Source organism: Ruditapes philippinarum, unplaced genomic scaffold (genome assembly GCF_026571515.1).
Source record: "Ruditapes philippinarum isolate M1 unplaced genomic scaffold, ASM2657151v2 ctg6730_1_1_1_1, whole genome shotgun sequence".
Lineage (NCBI taxonomy): Eukaryota > Metazoa > Mollusca > Bivalvia > Venerida > Veneridae > Ruditapes > Ruditapes philippinarum.
This window is the reverse complement of record NW_026852636.1, coordinates 23,001-43,265: the sequence shown is the minus strand read 5'-3', so window position 1 is coordinate 43,265 and position 20,265 is coordinate 23,001. Positions and strand designations below refer to the sequence as shown.

General features: G+C 31.4%; 1 protein-coding gene across 1 annotated transcript; it reads left to right on the top strand.

Annotated features, from left to right (window-relative positions):
• The first annotated feature begins 450 nt into the window (after positions 1-450).
• Positions 451-19,532, top strand: LOC132719572 (importin subunit alpha-7-like). The gene is made up of 14 exons (XM_060703354.1): positions 451-602; positions 6,848-6,979; positions 7,257-7,358; positions 7,569-7,668; positions 8,029-8,120; positions 8,434-8,565; positions 8,909-8,997; positions 10,782-10,881; positions 11,288-11,451; positions 12,610-12,688; positions 13,383-13,508; positions 13,829-13,956; positions 14,940-15,115; positions 15,652-19,532. Exons 2-14 carry the CDS (start codon positions 6,848-6,850, stop codon positions 15,840-15,842), a joined length of 1,611 nt encoding a protein of 536 aa, XP_060559337.1. The 5' UTR covers positions 451-602; the 3' UTR covers positions 15,843-19,532.
• The last annotated feature ends 733 nt before the right edge of the window (positions 19,533-20,265 follow it).

The following is a 20,265-nucleotide window of genomic DNA, read 5'->3' as shown; positions in this document are numbered from 1 at the left end:
AGAGATTATTGGTAGATCACTTTTTTTTTTAAAAAGTGTTGAAAAGACCAGGGTTTTGCAAACGAAAATTCGAAGGTCGAAACGTCTATGAGGTAAAAAGTCTTGTAATCTAACATTCAAGTTGGATCATTCTCACGAGCAAGCAATTCGTCATTAGCACCGTTTATTCAATAATTGGTTTAGAGAGATAAATGAGCAAAATAAGATATAATTTCTTTGTTTTTCATTTCATGTGAAGACAGTCATTTCACAATTTTTGCATACGGTTACATGACACTACCTCAAATTGCATGAAATCTTCACAGGGACAGTAAAAGTCAGCATTGTTGTTCATAGGCGCAGCCATCTTTAATTTCAATCTCGTAACAAACCTTGAGAATGTCCGAGGGTATTTTTTAAGGATATTTTGTATTAATAACCATCAAGACATAAAGAAATTAAATAGAAAGAATAAAAAATTGTATATAAATACACACACTAATCATTTTGATAAAAAAATATTTTATCACGCATGCGTATTACTAACAGCTGAGACGGAACCTGAAAGGAAAACTAGCACTTTTTTATTCAAAGTTTACAAATATTTACAAACAGATTAAGAGGTAAATTTGTTATAGTTAACAATTATTTTCTATCTACAATTGCTCAATAGATTAATTGCTTATTTACTCATCGAATCCCAGTTTTATTCATGTCCACAAGATGAAATATTTTGGAAGCACATGTTTCATTTTGTTTGTTTTCTACGAAGTTGAAATAATTTTGATATCTGTTCTCAATATATGCCTATTATACGTATCTTTTATATGAAACTGATTGTGAAATTAGTTTTTATATGCTGTTGATTTCAACCAATTCGGGCCTTAGCACAGGGAACAAGACACTACACCCACTAGATAGTCTCTCGAATTTTGAAGGGTAATGTAACGATTCGCCACAGAGTAATAACGATTCACCACAGTTAAAGAACGATTCGCCACGTGTTCAAATACAAACTTTTTCACACATGTTTTCAAATTGTTGATGGGATTTTTTTTCCGTTTTATATTTCATTTGTTAATTGGAAGTGGCTAGCCGTACGGGCCCGTACGGCTAGCCAAAAGTTCTAGCCGTACGTGAGTCACGTACGACTAGCCTGGACAAACTGTATTGGCTAGCCGTACGGCACTTTTCAAAAATATATGGAAGTCGAAAATGCATATTTTATTTTGTGTCTTTAAACGACGATTTTAATCAAATCTCCGCATTTGTCCTAGTTTGTTCACTTCAATAAAGATGCTCCGCAATTTTGCAAAAAAAAAAAATGAATACGAGTAAGCGTTGTATAATCTAGCTTAATAAAATTAACGTCCTTAATGTTCATGCTTATGATTTGTATGAAAGATGAATTGTTAAATCTGTTAAGCACATGGATCGAATAAATAATGATCGGAGGGGAATAAATAAATACATGTAAATAAAAAAAAGAATATTAAAAAAAACAGTGAAAAAGAAAAATAATTTAATAATGCAAACTTTCCTTAATGATGGACGATGGACAAACTTCTATACCGACGGTAATTGACGCAATTATCAGAGCCCAACAACAATTATTTTCGGTGTTTTTTTTTCAATTTAAAAATTAAACTTAATGGAACAAAAAAAGGATTATCATCAAAATTTTGTAAACTATTTCAATTGTGTTATTTAACTGCAACCAAACGCTATTTTTTCTCGACGTCTTGAGATGACGAAGTACATTCTTTACTGTAGCCAACGCGTCGATTAATCTCTAAAAAGTAAACATTCTTGTCTAAAATTCTCGCTTTAAGTCATAATTAACATATGCACTTTCGCCTTCCATATATTTTTGAAAAGTGCCGTACGGCTAGCCAATACAGTGTGTCCTGGCTAGTCGTACGTGACTCACGTACGGCTAGAACTTTTGGCTAGCCGTACGGGCCCGTACGGCTAGCCACTTCCTTGTTAATTACATAAATTAATTACACTGAATACAGCTTTTATTGAATAAAAAACACACGAAAACCAAATATTTTATTAACAAAATTACGTAACACATTTTATAACTTCGTTATTTATATAAACTGGAAAAATATACTAACAACTTTTATAGAATAAAAACACATGAAAATAAATATATTTTATTACCAAAATTACATCACACATTGTAGATGAGAAAAACTTATAAATAAACTGGAAAATTATACGAAAGCTTTTTTTTTTAAATAAAGACACATAAATATTTTATTACTAAAATTACATTACACATTTTAGATAAGTTATTTATAGAAGAAGTAGAAATAGTTTATTTCGGTAACTTATACATTTACAGTATCTCGTTACATACAATAATTACAAATATAATAATTCTGTGGTCACATGACAAAAGTAAAGAAAAAAATAATAAGAAGAACATAAAAAGTTTTAACTGATGACATTCTAACGGAGAACAGACAGCTGCAAATAAAGGAACAAAGAACCAGAGTTCCAGATAACGTGCGTATCGGCGTATTTTACGCTTCAAAAGCAGCTAAATACGCACCATATTTCAAATTTGTTGCGTTCATTTACGCACGCTATAAATTAAATACGCAAAGAATGAAAAATCGAAGCGTATTTGGTGTGTACTTTCATTTTCGAAACAGCTGATTCCATTTCCGTTTAACAGTTGACTGTGTATCTTTTTCCGTTTAATACCCGCCAAAATACTTCCAACTACTTTTCATTCTGTAAACCAGTCAAATTATGTCTTTATCGCGTAGACGCTTGGTAAAACGTGTGGCTTGATTTCCATTTATAATTGCAAGCGTTTGTTAATAAAGACGTAAATCATGGCTGCTTCCAAACCAAAGCAGAGGAAAATTGACAATTTTTTAACGCAACTCAGTTACACACTAAAACAATTGTGAATCCTATTGTTGAAGACATTTTAGATCGTGTATTTAAAACGAAAAGGGCGCACATAATTGTGAATCGCAACACAACACTTGAAAATTGGCAAAAATGTTATCCGTGGCTTCAAATTTCAGAAACTGGTACTGAAGTACGAATGAAATATCTGACTTGTCATAAATTTAAAGCTGGCAATGTATGGGCTAATGAAGGTGCAATAAACATGCAGAAATCGGCAATTGATTGATGATTATTTGTAACGTTACTGTTTATGTATTGTCACCAATTTTTGTTGTAAACAATATAAAATAAAATAAGAATATGGTAAAGGCCTTTCAATTGAAGTGAATTCACGCTGAATATCTGCTAAATTAATACAAAATAAATATCTTTAATGTATTTTCATTAAAAAATATTCTATTTTCAAAGGATCATATTATTTTTGTACAAAAAAGTAAGTCATTTAATTGTACCCTTTAGATTTACGATATATCTAAATTTACCCCCACATTCTGAAAAGTGGGGGTAATTACCCCCAGTGTAAAAAAATTATCTGGAACTCTGAGAACATCACAATTTCATTATCATTCATAGAAATAAAAAGTTCCAGTAAGAAGAAAAACACCAAAAAAACAGAAAAGACGTGACAATAATTAACAGCGTCAAAAGTATAGTATTACATCACGGATGTAAATCCGTGATTACATGTATCTTTTTAACGATAATAAGTTGAAACAATTAACATTTCAAAATGTGTTATGAATTATCAACCGGTAGTAACAATTATTGTAGCTTTTTTATTAGCTACATCTATATATTTTCCAGTGTTGCATCTAGAATTTCAAAATTATGGGGGATTGTCCCCCACTCAACTGAAAAATGTGGGGGACTTGAAAAAAATGTGGGGGACATACATTTACCTTACACTATGACTTATCGAAAATAATTCATTTATTTTACGTTCAGGCATTTTTGACAGCTATCGTCGGCTAAAAAACGGAAGTAGAAAAAATAAAATATTGACGAATACTACAAAATACACGCGAGATGACCCAGTCGGCTGCTACACGCTTTTTAGTACGTATTTTAGTCATTACCACGAGTGAAAACAAACATGGCTGAAGCTTTCAAGACACGATGAAGATAAACTGAATAAAGTTAAAAAATTGTCAGATGCGCGACTTGGCGCGCGTTGACTTCATTAAAATGCGCGATCTGCATAAAATATGCGCAAATCGCGCAATCGCGCGTCCTAGATGCAACACTGATTTTCCTAAATTTACAAGTATAGCTTTATTATCTGATTGTAGTAACTACTAATTTATACACATTTATATAACTAACATATATATTATTACAAAATTTACATAATTAACACAACATGAAATTAACTGCTAATAATAACAGCTCCTTCCATAGGCAAAAATAAAAAGCATTCCATAATAGACGACGCCGCTCACCGGCGTCGCCAATAAATAAGCTTAATTGCCGCATTGTTTTGAAATCTGCTCACATTGTCAGATAATTAAAGGATTATTTCGGCGTCAATTAAATATTTCTACAACAAGCTTAAGGTGATTGGCTTATTTGAATTAAAGGTGTGACAAATGTTTAAGATATGCGTTCTTTAATCAATTATCGTAAATCAATTTTCGTAATGATCACATGTTTTTGCAATATTTTTTTTAAATATTTGACATATATATAATATATGAAATATATATTTATATATATAAATATAAATTGACATTTATGTTTATGATAAATTCAATATTTATTTCAACATATAATTTCTTTCTTGTAAATGTACTCCTGTAATAATGTTACTTTGATAAATTGAAAATCCGCGATGGGGGCTTTAAGTTCATGTTAATTGTATTAAGAAACATTATTAAATTATTGTCATTGTCAAATTATTAAAACAAAAGGAAAAAGTTTGTTGATAACTAAAAAAAAATCATTGTTAGATCTATAATCATACTGTGGCGAATCGTTATTTAACTGTGGCGAATCGTTATTACTCTGTGGCGAATCGTTAGTGTGGCGAATCGTTACTAATTCTTTTGAAGAACCTTCACCCCCCAAGATAATTCACCCCCCCCTCCAAATCACCGCAATAGCACCTGAGTGACCTTAGTTGACTTGTATACATCATTTAATTGTTTCCTTTAAATAATTTTGATTATGATAGTTATAGCTAGTTTAAGGTATTCAGCGTACCCATTTATATTATAAAGACCAGGTCTAGGATTTCTAGTCCTATAAATATGACGTCGCTGCGAGATATTTTTGCTTCTGGGCAAAGCAATGTCATATCGAAATAGCTCAAAAACCCATAGCATGTTCCGCCAGAAAATCGGGCGGAACGAAAAACAATGAAGACAGCGTGTATTTACATAAGTTTTGACCTATTTATGAACAAAACTAAAAAAAAAATACCTTTTGTCAAAATAATTAAACTGTCACATCCGAAAAATCATGATTAAATCCTCTCATGTATTTCAATTCTTTTTACAGCCGATAAACAAATGGCGGCCATAAAGTGCGCGAAATCTGATTGGCTAATTCAAGTGCAAGCGTTAAATGAGTCAAAACAATCTAACGGAATATTTTTTTAACGAAATAATTGCCCATGCTCCGTCAGTGTGTTCGAATATATTCCGTTCAAAAGTTTGGAATCAATCTGTAAAGCACCTTGCTTAACCAGTATGGCTGATAGACAAAAATAGATTGATGTTTATATTTTATTTTAAATTGATAAGTACATTGTTTGAGAGTTTTTGTGTATGATTGAGCATGAAATTGAAAGAAAAGAAGATAAGCTTTTGAATAAAGCTTGAAAGGCAAGACAAAAGACATTTTTTGAATTTTTTATGATGCTATGCGTTTTTGAGCAATACCTATTAGACGTCAGGCTTGACCGACATAAACTATAACAAGCCTGTAACGTCTAATATATTGGACTATAGGATTTCATGATATTTATGAACAGTCTGTAAATTTTTGGACGATCCATAATTTTACAGATTGTTTTAGACATCAAGTAAGAAAATAGTAGAAATTGCATTAAAATTCAAAACCGCAGGTTAAATTGAATAGGGTTACGTAACTTACGTATAATATGAATAAATATAACAGTATGATAAGTTTCAGAGCAATTTGATGACTTTCAATTTTCACTTTTAACAAAAATTTCAAAATCATCATACAAAGATGAAACTCATTACCCCATTACTTTTGTAAATATAATCAATCAATAAAACAACATATCTTATGATTAGGATATTACTTTTTAGTGTAAAACCAAAAACAGCAAATTTCACATTGAACATCTGTAAATTTATGGATTGAAAAATCTTTAAAATTCTAGACTATGTATAAATTTACGGACAGTCCATAAATATCATGAAATCCTTGACCTGATGACATGCCCTCAACGCTGAAGACAGCTCCTTAGGGAAAGTCCACCAATAATCTTGAAAGGAATCTGAAACACTTGTATTCATACATTCAGCATGCCATGAAGTAAGTGAAGCATACCCCGGTAAAACTACTATGTCTAATCTGTTGATAAGCCAAGGATGGACATATAAAAAACTTATTATAACTCCCTCATAGTTTCCGACAGGTAAAATATTCTTAGCCACCATCTTGTCAAAATGTTTGACCACATGATTATGAGATTGACCTTTACAGGATAATCTGGGCAGAGAGATAAGAAAACAATACCCATGTGTTTCTAACTTTTTTTAATGATTTTTTTTTATAAATAACTTGTTTTTAAGAAGTAATTATTACTGATTCATTGATAATATATCTATTGACATTCATGGCAATTTATCTGAATAATCTGATAATTTTTGTTATTTTACATTTCATAATGTATATTTTACTAGCCAAAGTTAGCACATTGCTCCTATCTTGTCAGTAACTTTATTTTAAATGATATTTTCAGATGTCTGCAGATAGCACTGGACCTGCCCATCGTTTGAAATCATACAAAAATAAAGCTTTAGATTCCCTTGAATTAAGAAGACGGAGAGAAGAAGAAGGTATCCAACTACGTAAACAAAAACGTGATGAACAAGTTAGTATATAAAATTTTAAAGCAAATACTTCCTTTTTGAAATAACATTGGTCAAGAGTTTGTAATTCTTGCAAGGAATTAATAATCTAATCAAGTAAATTATTACAAAAATTATATATGGGAGAAACACACATCAACTTACTGGTATATAAAGACATGGAAAAGTATACTCACTTATTCTATGAACATTATAAGGGTTTAAAGGTAATAATGTTAGCTGCAGACTGTAGGAAATTTCAAGAAATATGTTGAATATATGTTGTTTTCTTTTCCTTAGTTATTCAAGAAGAGAAATGTGACACTACCAGCAGATGGTGATGAGGATGTAACTGGGTCAGATGCTACAGATCATACTGTCACCTCAACATCTTCTTTAGGGGTAAATTATAGTTTAACTTATTAACATACATTGTTCATTATTGTAGCTAAAGAAAAAAAATAGAAAAAAAATGTAGAAAAGCTTTTAATATCATGATTTTCGCACATTGAAGTTTTGGTCACTGTTATGTTGATATTTCATGAAAACTTAATTGAAATCATATGCAGGCAGTGTACATTAGTGTGAAAAAAATTTTTTTATTATTTGCAGCAAGGTGGTATTACCCCTGAGATGGTGCAAGATTTATACAGTGAAGATCTTGATAAACAAGAACAAGCTACACAGAAATTTAGAAAATTGCTTTCCAGAGGTATTCATTTATTTATTATAAAAGTTAAATAGATTTAAACATATAATGGGTTTCTGTCTTAAATTATTGTTAAGTAACTTCTGTCCTTTTCATAACTGTACACTCCAATTTCTTTTCTGAATTCAAATTTTTCAGATTGGAAAAATAAATGATACTGACAGGGTGAATTCTATAATTATCTTGAGGGGAAAAAACTACTAATTATCTTTAGCTGTGACCCTTTTGCATGAAATAAAACCTAAGATTTTGTTAATGTACACCATTATGTTAAATTACTAGACACTATGATATTAACATATAAAGCTTTTGCAAATGATTATTTCATCCCAATTATTACATAATTTTGTTGTTAACTTGTAGAGCCAAATCCACCAATAGATGAAGTTATACAGACTGGAATCATTCCACGATTTGTTGAGTTTCTTGAAACAGATGGAAGCTACACATTACAGGTAAAATATACTTAAATGTGCATTGAATTCTACTATTTGTTATAATGATTGTTTTTCATTGCTAAAAAAACAACAGAAAAACATTCTATTTTTAGTAATTTACTGAATTTATTGGTGTAACAGTGCCTTATAAATAAATTGTAATATCAATATTATTTTTCTTGCTAGAGCACAGATAGAATCAAGCGGAAAATTTCTGTAGGGCCATTTATTCTCATGTTTTATACCCTTTAGTTTATTGTGATTTATACATATTGTATTGCCAGTCTATTTATATATTAGATAGTAAGTTGATTATATTGATGTATTACAGTTTGAAGCAGCGTGGGTATTAACTAACATAGCGTCCGGTTCATCTCTCCAGACTAGAGTAGTTATTGCAGCTAATGCTGTACCAATATTTGTCCGTCTCCTCAGCTCCGATATAGAAGATGTGCAAGAACAGGTATGTATCTTGTAAAAGACAGTGATTTAAGGAGCTGACATTAAACACTGAACATTAGTAGACTGACCAAATTGTTGTTCTGATGAAAATGCTTGTATCATAAGTATGGAAACATAGCGGATGGATTATCAATAAAAGACTGTTTGATACATTACATATATCAGTATCATTAACAACTTAGTTTCACTGGAGATTCAATAACTAACAGTTGAGTCTTCAGGTTAAAAAAATAAGGAAATAAGAGAAAAGTTTGTATAAGTCGAGTAGTTTTGATGTTTGAGATGTTCTTTATAGATGATAATGTTTTTAAGTACATAACTTAAATTTAACATTACTATTTCAGGCAGTTTGGGCTTTAGGAAACATAGCTGGAGACAGCCCAGAATGTAGAGACTATGTTCTTAGTGAAGGAATTCTTGTACCTTTATTACAGTAAGTTGATGCAAATTTAATATTTGACTTTCTATTGTTCATAGAGGAAAATTGAATAAGTGTTAGACTTTAAATCACTTGCCCCTCACCGCTGTGGGTTCGAATCCCGACAGGGACTTTGGATTCTTTCATGTGAGGAAGCTATCCAGCTAGCTTACGGAACGTCAGTGGTTCTACTCGGGTGCCCATTCGTGCCTGAAATAATGCACAGAAGGGCACCTGAGGTCTTCCTCCACCAGTAAAGCTGGAACGTCACGATATGACCTACAATGTGTCGATGTGACGTAAACCCCCCCCCCTCTCAAAAAAAAAGAATAAGTGTTACATTGGTTTAATGTTGTCCAAGTCTTTGGGAATTTTTTTAGGAGTCACCCGGTGGTAAGTCGGGCGGGCAGTCGGTCGGTCCAGACGTCCGTTGCATTTTCCTTGTCCGGAGCATAACTTGAAGACTAATGGTTGGAATTCAATATAACTACATACAATGGTCTAGCACATTGAGAGGAAGTGTAGTGCACAAGAACCATAACTCTATCTTGACTAATTACAGAGTTATTGCCCTTTGTTACTTTTCCTTGTCAGGGGCATAACTTGAAAAGTTCTGGTTGGAATTCAAAACAACTTCATACAATTGTCAAACACAATAAGGGGAAGTGCAGTGCACAAAAACCATAACTCTATCTAAAGTAATTACAGAGTTATTGCCCTTTGTTGCTTTTCCATTGCTTTTTTTTGTCCAGACCATAACTTGAAGACTAATAGTTTGAATTCAATATAACTACATACAATGGTCAAGCACATTGAGAGGAAGTGCAGTGCATAAGAACCATAACTCTATGTTGACTAATTACAGAGTAATTGCCCTTTGTTACTTTTCCTTGTCCGGGGCATAACTTGAAAAGTACTGGTTGGAATTCAAAACAACTTCATACAATTGTCAAACACAATAAGGGGAAGTGCAGTGCACAAAAACCATAACTCTATCTAAAGTAATTACAGAGTTATTGACCTTTGTTACTTTTCCATTGCCTTTTTTGTCCGGACCATAACTTGAAGACTAATGGTTGGAATTCAATATAACTTCATACAATGGTCAAGCACATTGAGAGAAAGTGCAGTGCACAATAACCATAACTCCATCTTGACTAATTACAGAGTTATTGCCCTTTGTTACTTTTCCTTGTCCAGAGCATAACTTGAAAACTAATGGTTGGAATTCAATACAACTTCATACAGTTGTCAAGAACATTAAAAGGAAGTGCAGTGCACAAGAGCCATAACTCCATTTTGACAAAATACAGAGTTACTGCCCTTTGATACTTTTTCTTGTCAGGAGCATAACTTAAAACATACTGGTTGGGATTCAAAACAACTAAATACAATGGTCAAGCACAATAAGAGGAAGTGCAGTGCACAATAACTATAACTCTATCTTCAGTATTTATAGAGTTATTGCCCTTTGTTCCTTTTCTTTGTCTTTCTGGACTTATTACAGAGTAATTCAATTAAACTTCATCAATGGCCAACCACATTGAAAGGAAATGCAACATATAAGAACCACAACTATCTTTAATTGCCCACAACCATAACTCTATATTTCAATTCTTTTACAAGGTAATCTGTTACTAATAACATCCTCATTTCCGAAGCAGTCATGTGGGGGTATTAATCACATTTAGTGATAGTTCTAGTTAAAGTTAAGTGGAAATGTAATTTATAGTTGAATATTATCAACTGAAACAGAATGCATGATTCCTATATCTCATAAACTTTATTTCTTTGTGCAGGTTATTAAGTAAAAGCAATAGTTTATCCATGACAAGAAATGCTGTTTGGTGTTTGTCAAATCTCTGTAGAGGCAAGAACCCACCTCCAGACTTTACAAAGGTACATAATCTTGTTCATTTATATTATCCATTTCACATACTGCACTAAAGGGCTTCCTCCTATTAACTTCTGAAAATTTTGAAAGAGATGTAGGTACGAAGAAAATACAGTTTTACCTATCTCATTTAAATATCGCATTCAAATGTACACTGTAAGCAGTATGTAAATGCTGTTGTTGAGTATAAAGAAAAATTATAATATCATAATGATATGTTTACCTTTAAAAGAATTCAAGAAATACTTCGTTTGTTATATTGAGAATTTTAAAACTTCAAGAAAACCTGATCCTGATGAAGGTAAAGTGATGAACTGAAACTAGTAGAAAAAAAATTTCCTTAAACCAAACTTGTGTTGATGTGTTACTTTTCTTCCTCAGATTTTGATTATGTATAAAATAATTATTTAGGTATCACCCTCCCTGCCAGTGCTTGCCAGACTATTATACCACACAGATAAAGATGTGTTAGCAGACTCATGTTGGGCACTGTCATATCTCTCGGATGGTCCTAATGAAAAAATACAAGCTGTGATTGACTCCGGAGTGTGTAGAAGACTTGTTGAACTTCTTATGTAAGTCTCTTTTCTCATGATGTTGCTGGCATAGTACAAAATAATTAGTAGAGAATTATTACATGGATTAAAGATATACAGCTTTCTTACCAAGATCTCCTTTAATTTTAAGTATAGTCTTCTTTGAGATATATATAGATTCAACTGTATGAACAGATATGTAGCACAAAATGTTAAATTGTACAGAATTGTAGTGTGGCAAATAGGAGTAAATGTAGAAGTCAGGAAAGAAACTGCTAAAGTCATTGCTATTACTTGTAATGTACTTCTTCCTGATTGTATCAAATTATATGTTTTGATTGAATTGTGAAACTTCTTTAAAGTAAGAACGAGAACTTATTTTGTTATTTAGTTATATCATTCGATTTGATTTATTGTCATATTGAAATTTCCTGGTGGTAGAACCACAACATTTATCAGGAAATTTTAATAATTTCACCAAAAAGAAAAGGCTTCAGGAAATTTAATAATTGTATCAATAATAACCACAAGTAGTTTCAAGTTGTGGTACTTACATGTGCATTCACAAGTGACTGGGTTCTGTTTTACATGCATTTCCTGTGTAACTATTTAAAATCATTATCGTGTTATGAAACTAGCATTTTCAAGTCATATATACAGAACAAAGCAATAAGAAATATTCCCATATGGTTTAAGTCAAGTATCAGGAATACTTTGATATGTTGAAAACAATGTTTTCTTTAAAATTTATCAATATCATAATATCCATTACTTTTACAGAGCACATTTCTTCAAGTCTTTTATCTTAATTTGAACTTGGCAATAATAACCTTATCACAAGGGACCGAAGTAAGGCCCCATGCACAATCCAAAATAGCCTCTCTTTTTTCCCCAATTTTAAAAAACAGAACAGCAGCACATAAATTGTTTTAGCTTCTGAGAAAAATTGAACTGTTTGACTTGTTTCTTAATATTATTGACATGTTATATGATCATACACGTGTTAAGGAACTGAGTCATATAAAAACATTCATCTTTTTAATAAAATTCAAAATGTCAACGTTTCCCAATTTATGCCAGGGTCTTTTCCCATAATAGCTGGAAAAGGCCCTGATTTGTCATTTGAAATAAGTAAACACCATAGCATGATACATTTATGTCAATATATATGTTGTACATGTTTGACTATATTTTCAGGCACAATCATCAAAGTGTGGTATCAGCAGCCCTGAGAGTTGTAGGAAATATTGTAACTGGAGACGACTATCAAACACAAGTAATTACATTATGTGCTCACTGATACATTATAAATGTTTGTCTGAAAATTTCATTAAGAACTATTTTACTAGCATTCATTTATATAAAGAAATCATGCTTGTTTAAATATTTTCAGTAGTATGTTAAAGATTATGTTTGAAGGTTTGTTATTCTGGATAAAGAAGTAGTTATGTAATGCCTTATGTTCTTTATGTCACTCACACTTGTTAGCCTTCTCAATTTCATGACTAGGGATAGGTTAGTACTGGTAACGAAATCTAGGAACGCTGTTAATAGTTCGCCCTTGTGATGAAGGATTCATATTTTCTTATAAACCAATGCACTAAAATATAAGAACAGGAACTGAGAGTTCATTTAATGCACTAAAGTATAAAAAAAGAAACTATAAGAGTTCATTTAATTAACTTATTTATATAGGAAGCATTTGTATATTATCTTGCTTTATTTATATGTAGACATCATTTTCCTCTTTAAAAATGCAGTTGTTTACAAACTTTATTATAGAATAGAAATAATGGATTGCCAAGTACCATGAAACATGAAGTGAACTAAGATCTTACATAAAGTTGCAAAATAAATAATAAAAAAAAAATTATTTGGCTAGATTGAAACTTAATATTGACAATCTGTGGAAGTTAAATTGTGCAGCAATATTGAAAAGCATATTGTGTATTTGTTAATTTATTTTCTAGGTAATTTTAAGTTGTTCAGCTTTACCTTGTTTACTGCATTTACTGAGTAGTTCAAAAGAATCTATTAGAAAGGAATCTTGCTGGACAATATCCAATATCACTGCTGGAAACAGGATGCAAATTCAGGTAATATCTTTATTTTATTCTTTGAAAAACAGCCAACTAAATGAGTGCTTAAAATGAAATTGGATCTTGATTCAAGATGTAAACTTTACAAAATGATGTTAAAACTGTTTTTGCGGACAGGTCTTTGAAGAAAAGCAACTATTTCTTTGTTAAAATTGCTTTTGTTGGATTAAATGTTACAAATAATTACTCTGATACAGATGAAATAAAACCGTTATCAAAGAAGTAATGGCTTAGTTAACTTTGACAAGCTTGCATGTTTAGAAACTAAGTCATAATTTTGTCAAACAGAAGCTGATGGTCATGTAACTTTATTTCAGGCGGTTATAGACGCAAACATTTTCCCCGTGTTGATAGATATCCTAGGTCGAGCAGATTTCAAAACCCGTAAAGAAGCTGCTTGGGCAATCACAAATGCAACATCTGGTGGTTCACCTGAACAAATCAGGTAAATGTTCATTACATGTTCTTCTATTGGATACAAATGAATGAGAAAAATAGCTAGATTTTTGTTGATATTTTATAACATCTTGAGTATAAGTAACTTTAACAAAAAATTTGTAGATTTGAGTTTTAATTAGTATGTATTGGAAAAAAATAGAAACTTGTGTCTTTATTTTTGAAATCGTCCCCTTGGAACCCAACAATGATTGTTGTTGGATCTTGAAAGGATAATAATGTAATATGATATTAGGAGAATTTGAAATCAGTGATACTTGCATTGGTCTGTATCCTATGGTTGCACATTTTCATTTATAAATGATATTGTCACAATTGATGAAAGACCTTTTATATATTAAATAGATTAATTTTTTCATGTTTTCAAAGAAATCAGTTAAACTCTAGAATAGGCAAGAACATGACATGGTTAACTTAACTATTTATCCCAGTTGACAAGCAGTATTGATATTTCAGTTGGAACTTGCATGCATGATAAAGTGATATTATTTTAAGAAAGTAGAAAATCTTTAATATTTTCTTCGTCCCCTTGGAACCCAGCAATGTAAATTGTTGGATCTTGCAAGGACGATATATTAAAGTGATTTCAAGAAATGGGAAATCTTTGATACTTTCAGTGGTTTGTACTCCTGAACTCACAATGTTAAGCTGATGCTAGATTTATCAGTGTGTATTGTATACAGAAAGATTTATTCAAGTGTGTTCTAAAATTTTGCTGCTTTTTTACCTAAAGAAAATTTTTTATTCAAACAGTAAGAATTTCTTACATAATCTGAACAATTTATGATTTTAATGTATAAATGCCAACTGTTGAAATGCTAGAGAAAAGCAAGTTTTTCATTCATGAAAAGTTCATCATACTAGTGCAGCATGTTTAACTTACGAACCTATACCCTTAAACAAATGTAATAATCATGTTTGTGTTACAACTGGACCGAAATATTAATACACAATACATATATGTGTTTACAGGTTTTTGGTTGATCAAGGATGTATCCAGCCTCTATGTGATTTGTTGACAGTTATGGACAGTAAGATAGTTCAGGTGGCCCTGAATGGTCTGGAGAACATACTGAGACTAGGAGACCAGGATGCCAAATCAAACAACGGAGCTAATCCTTACTCTGTTATGATTGAGGAGTGCTATGGTAAACCAATAATTTACTTCCAAGTTAACCTGTTGGCCACAAAGTGTGCCCTGGCACCAGACAGGGTGGAGGGTTTTAGTTATTATGTTCTTGTCTTGCTTGCCTTCCTTATCAAGGCCTTTACTAATAACTGTTAATTGATATCACTGTTATGTTGTGAAAATGTTAAAGTATACTAGTTACGTTTGTGAGTTCCGTCTTGAAATATGATTTGTTTGTTATCATGAAATATATATGATATTCCATAAGTGCTTGGTTGATAACACATACTTTGAGTGAACATCCTGTATGATCACCCTCAATATGATGTGATTATACATTGATGTTTAGTATTATTGGGCATTATTGTATAGCATTCATTTTCACAAACTGGTCCAGTTTGAATTGTTTAACATAAAATTTGATAAAAGAAAAGCTCATCAACATGAACTTGTGATTTAGGATTAGATTCTAAAACAGTTTTGTTACTGAGTGTGTATGTTTATGTATTATGTTAATATGTTTATTATATGACCTGTATCTTGTCATTAAATTAGGTTTAGACAAGATAGAGTTTCTACAAAGTCATGAAAATAGAGAGATCTACCAGAAATCTTTTGACATGATTGAGCGATACTTCGGTACAGAGGAAGAGGACCGGGGTATTGCACCAGAAGTTGACCAGAACTCCGAGCAATACCAGTTCCAAGCAGCAGATAATGCTCCAATGGGAGGTTTCCAGTTTTAGCTCGGGAGTTTGAAATATTCAGAGTAGCTCTTTCATCAGTCAAAAAAATAGCATCACTATAATCGTGATAGGTTTCATTGTGAGGAATCTACATTGGCAAGGTCCTTCCCCCCCATTGACGAGACAGCGACAATTAGGATCCAACAACAACAATTCCCAGGACTTGATGGGCAATAGTGATAAACATCATGATAATTGACGTCCCCCCATAGTGATGAAGATGTGATGAACTTCTAAGCTATATTGACATAATGGTAAGATGGTAACCATTCAAGTCCAGAGAATTTCCCGGAAGTTATTGTGATCTTTAGATCAGATAATCTTCCTAAGACAGCGGTGGAGAATACTTAACTGACGATTAAATTCCATGTTCGACAATGTGGAATCGGCCAGAGACGATAGACTGAACATTTGAGGAATAAATGAAAGTTACAGGAATGTTCACTTTGCCTGGAAAATAGTATGGAAATGGAACTTAATTGTTGAGATGTGTGATAAATATGTGATAAACAGATTATCCAGGCATTGTTTAAAGGAGAAGTGTTGAATACAAGATATTTCCTCAAAAAAACTGAACTAGTCCCCGAGGACATAGAACATTGACTGCTATGCACAAATTACAAATTAAAAATTAACCTGTTGGAATCTCATTTATAAAAGTAAATGAGGAATGAATAATATGAAGTGATCTCAGTGTGATAAAATAAAAGTGAATCTTTGTATATTTGTTTATTTTAAAAAGTGAATTCATGAAAGTACTAAATTATAAATTGTATTCACTTGAGGGACAATTGCTTGTTGAAGTCAAGCAGACAATGTGATAAAAGTGTAATTGTGACTTAAATAATAAAACCAAGGATTTCTAGTGAGTACTGTGTTCATGCCATGCATAGACAAACTGTCCATAGACGCTCAACCAATGTCCATTGACGCTCAAAATGACCCCCCGATTTACTTTCCCTTCAAATACCCTTCCAGCATTTTACGAGATTGTTGTGATGTGATACTTGTGTTTTAAAAAGGCAATGGTGCTTAAAGTTATACAGACAAAAAGTTATTTTTTGTCGGTGGAAAGGGCAAGAGTATAATGCAGGAAACCTCGATTCCATGGACATTTTCGACATGCAGACATTTATGGACATTTTATGAACATTCGGACATTATCCCTTCCAAGAAGGACTTGCGATTTTTTTGTGATAAGTGATAACTTCAATTTGTTGGAAGAAAATTCAAGCTTCTTTTACCAGTTCCAGGTAACCAAGGCAACTGGACAGAAACATTCCATAAAATAGAAGTTGCAACCCCGAAGTTTTCTCTTTTTGTTGTTTCATTTCTGACAAATTTATGAATCATTTATATTAATTATATTAATTAACGGAAATGTTAGCAAATCATACTAAGCTTTAACAGAACCATTCAGAAGCTTATCTTGTTTTGTTATATTGATTTATATTATTGGATTGTTGGTGAATTGTTGACTGTTGTATTGAAAACTTGTTTATTGTATTATTATTCCCTAACATTATAATAAGTTAACATGCAGATTAACACTAGAAATATATATCTAGTTAGTTTACTGCAGATATTATTGGCTGAATTTTTATTTCAGTTTACTTTTCTACTATTGTCTTTCTTTGTTTTTCTTTTATTTTTTTCTAAGGTTTTTGGTGTACAGATTTTTATTTGTACTTACTTTGTATAGACTGCTATGTATCTGTCAAATTATGGTTTCATATTACTGGAAATTTTTTCGTTTGTTGAAAAAGATTTCTTATTTTAGATTTAAAGGAAAGTTTAAAATTCGTATTAAAAGATTAATAATGAAGTAAAATTTTGTTTCCAGTGTTGTAATTAATACATTGATTATCTTGTTTAACTTTCTCAGTTACTGTTGCCGGAAATTTTTTAAATGCGTCTCTTCCGGAACATTGTTATGTGTCAAAAAAAAAATATTTTTTATCATTATTTGTTGTTTTCCTTATTTAGAAGGTCATCCTATTTTTATCCAAAAAATGGGGGGTGGGGTATGGGTGACAGTATTCAGAGTTTTAACATTTGGTTCAACTGTACACTTTTATATGTTTTGATATATATCTTTTTACATTTATTATGAGATACTTAATGGAGTTTATCCTAATATTGTTTATTTAGTGCCATTAAACCCATATTGGGACTATGTTAAGTTTTATAAGATAGAAAAATGCTATGGAATATATGAACAAGAATCAATTTTGAAACATGCATGTTTTATAGAAATGTGTTTAGACGTCTAAAGGCAGGGTAAAAAAAATTTCCTTGATCAGAATATTTTTCAATGTTTCTGGTTGATGTTTTGTTATTATTCAAGAATGGGCCAACATCGTATTATTTTGTATGTTAAAAGTATTTTTCGCATAATGACTAGACTATGGCATTATAATTGTAAGAACATTTTTCTTTAAATAGGATGACCTAATTTCTTTTTTGTATATATATTAAGTTCATGTAAATAAACAGTAAAAACATACACACAACAACAACAACACACTGAACATATCACACCAAAATAAACCAACACATGTCAAATCAAACATGTATATTATATAGAAGTAAGTTGTGCAAAACATTTGTGTACAATGAAAGAAAATACATATTTATAGTGAAGAAGGTTCGCTATTTATAAGAATATATTGCAAACCAATGGATGCCATTTTAGGTGGGGAGATGGTGGGAAAATTTCAGAAGGAAGATTTTGCTGAAAGCCAGATCCATATTTGCTATCATTAAGCGTGAATATCTTTCGCTGTTGCAAAATATTTTCAGAGGAATAAAAAACAAATAAGTTGACTTTGGTCTGTATACATATCTAGTGACTGGTTCATACTTTCTGAAGAATGCAAGTTAGAATTAAGATGTAAAGGGGTATAGGTGACGCAGATCTTCAGGAACTTTTACTGCCAAAATTGATATATAATACTGACATGCTAGTCAAGTTGTTTTCCTGTATTTTTTTGTTATTTTTCAGTCTCTATGGTTACTAGTAGTGATTGAAACACTTGTTAAATATGTACATTATGTACATTTCCTCAAAGAAAAATTCCAGATGTTGATTTTTTTTTTATTTTTGCAGAAAAAGTAAGAAATGTTTCATATTTGTAACAATGACTTGCATGAAAAATATACTTTTTTTTCAAATCATGAACATGAATATATCATGATAGCGATTTATATAACTGTTATGAAATTGATGAAATTTGATATTCTATCACACTGGTCAAGATGGACATAAAAAATTTACTTTAAAAATCGTATATTAAATATTTGGTCCACCGCTAGACAATCAGACCAAGTTATATCAATGACATAATGTGACAAAGAATTGGATTATATTATTAGCATTGGTTTTTGAGACAGAGTAAAATTAAATTGTATTGAACTCGAGCAATTACTTATATTGTGGCCTATATAAAAAATCGTCACCATTTTAAACTTACATGTCCAACTCTTACACAAAACAAAGAAATACATACATACATACAAACAAACAAACAAACAATGCCTCAATATGTTAATCAAATGTTACAATTACATAACATGCAAACAAATATAAAAAAAAAAGAAAAGCACATACAAAAAAAATACAAACTAAAACATGCATTCACCAAGATAACACTTGTCAAAATTCTTGTGTGAATTAAAAATGAAAAATTATAGATTTTGTTTGTTTTTATTATGCTCATTGGAGCCAACTTGTTCGGGTTAATTGTTTTAGAGTATAATGACAGACCATTACTGAAATGTATTCACTTAAATACATCTGATACTACTGGTTTTAAAAGTTTTCCAGATTAAGTCTTTGAATCTGCTTAATAATTTTGTGTAATGGATTTGCCCAATATGGCATCTGGAACAGTCCCATTCCAATTTTAAAGGATTTCAAAAGAAAAATAAAATTCGTTTTTAGCTACCTACCATAGAGCTTTGTTGGACTGCATAGATGTATAGGTTGGCCTGGCTCTATACTGATGACAAAGGCTAAAAGATCAACTATCTTGTATGATCTGCTCATAAAATTCCTTGGCTATGCAGACAAAGCTGAAAATTTAACTACATGTATAACTTCCAAAGAGTAAATACAGTGTTCTTGGGACATAAGCATTAGGGGTCACTGGATCAATATTTTTATCAGTTTTACTTTCTCATTATTTCCTTGCCATAAAATTGTGTCATGTCTAGGATTTCAAAAGAAATTGGTGCACATGATTACCATAAGTAGGCAATGTGTTGTGTGCAAGAGTGTTCATAGTGGATGTTGTAATTGAAGTTCAAATCCTGTCCGGATTAAAATTTTGGCAATACTTTGCTGGATTGTCAAAATATTTGTAGTATGTCATCCCCTCTTCAAGATCATGTGAGGTCAAAGGTCAAACCTTGTTTGCTTTAT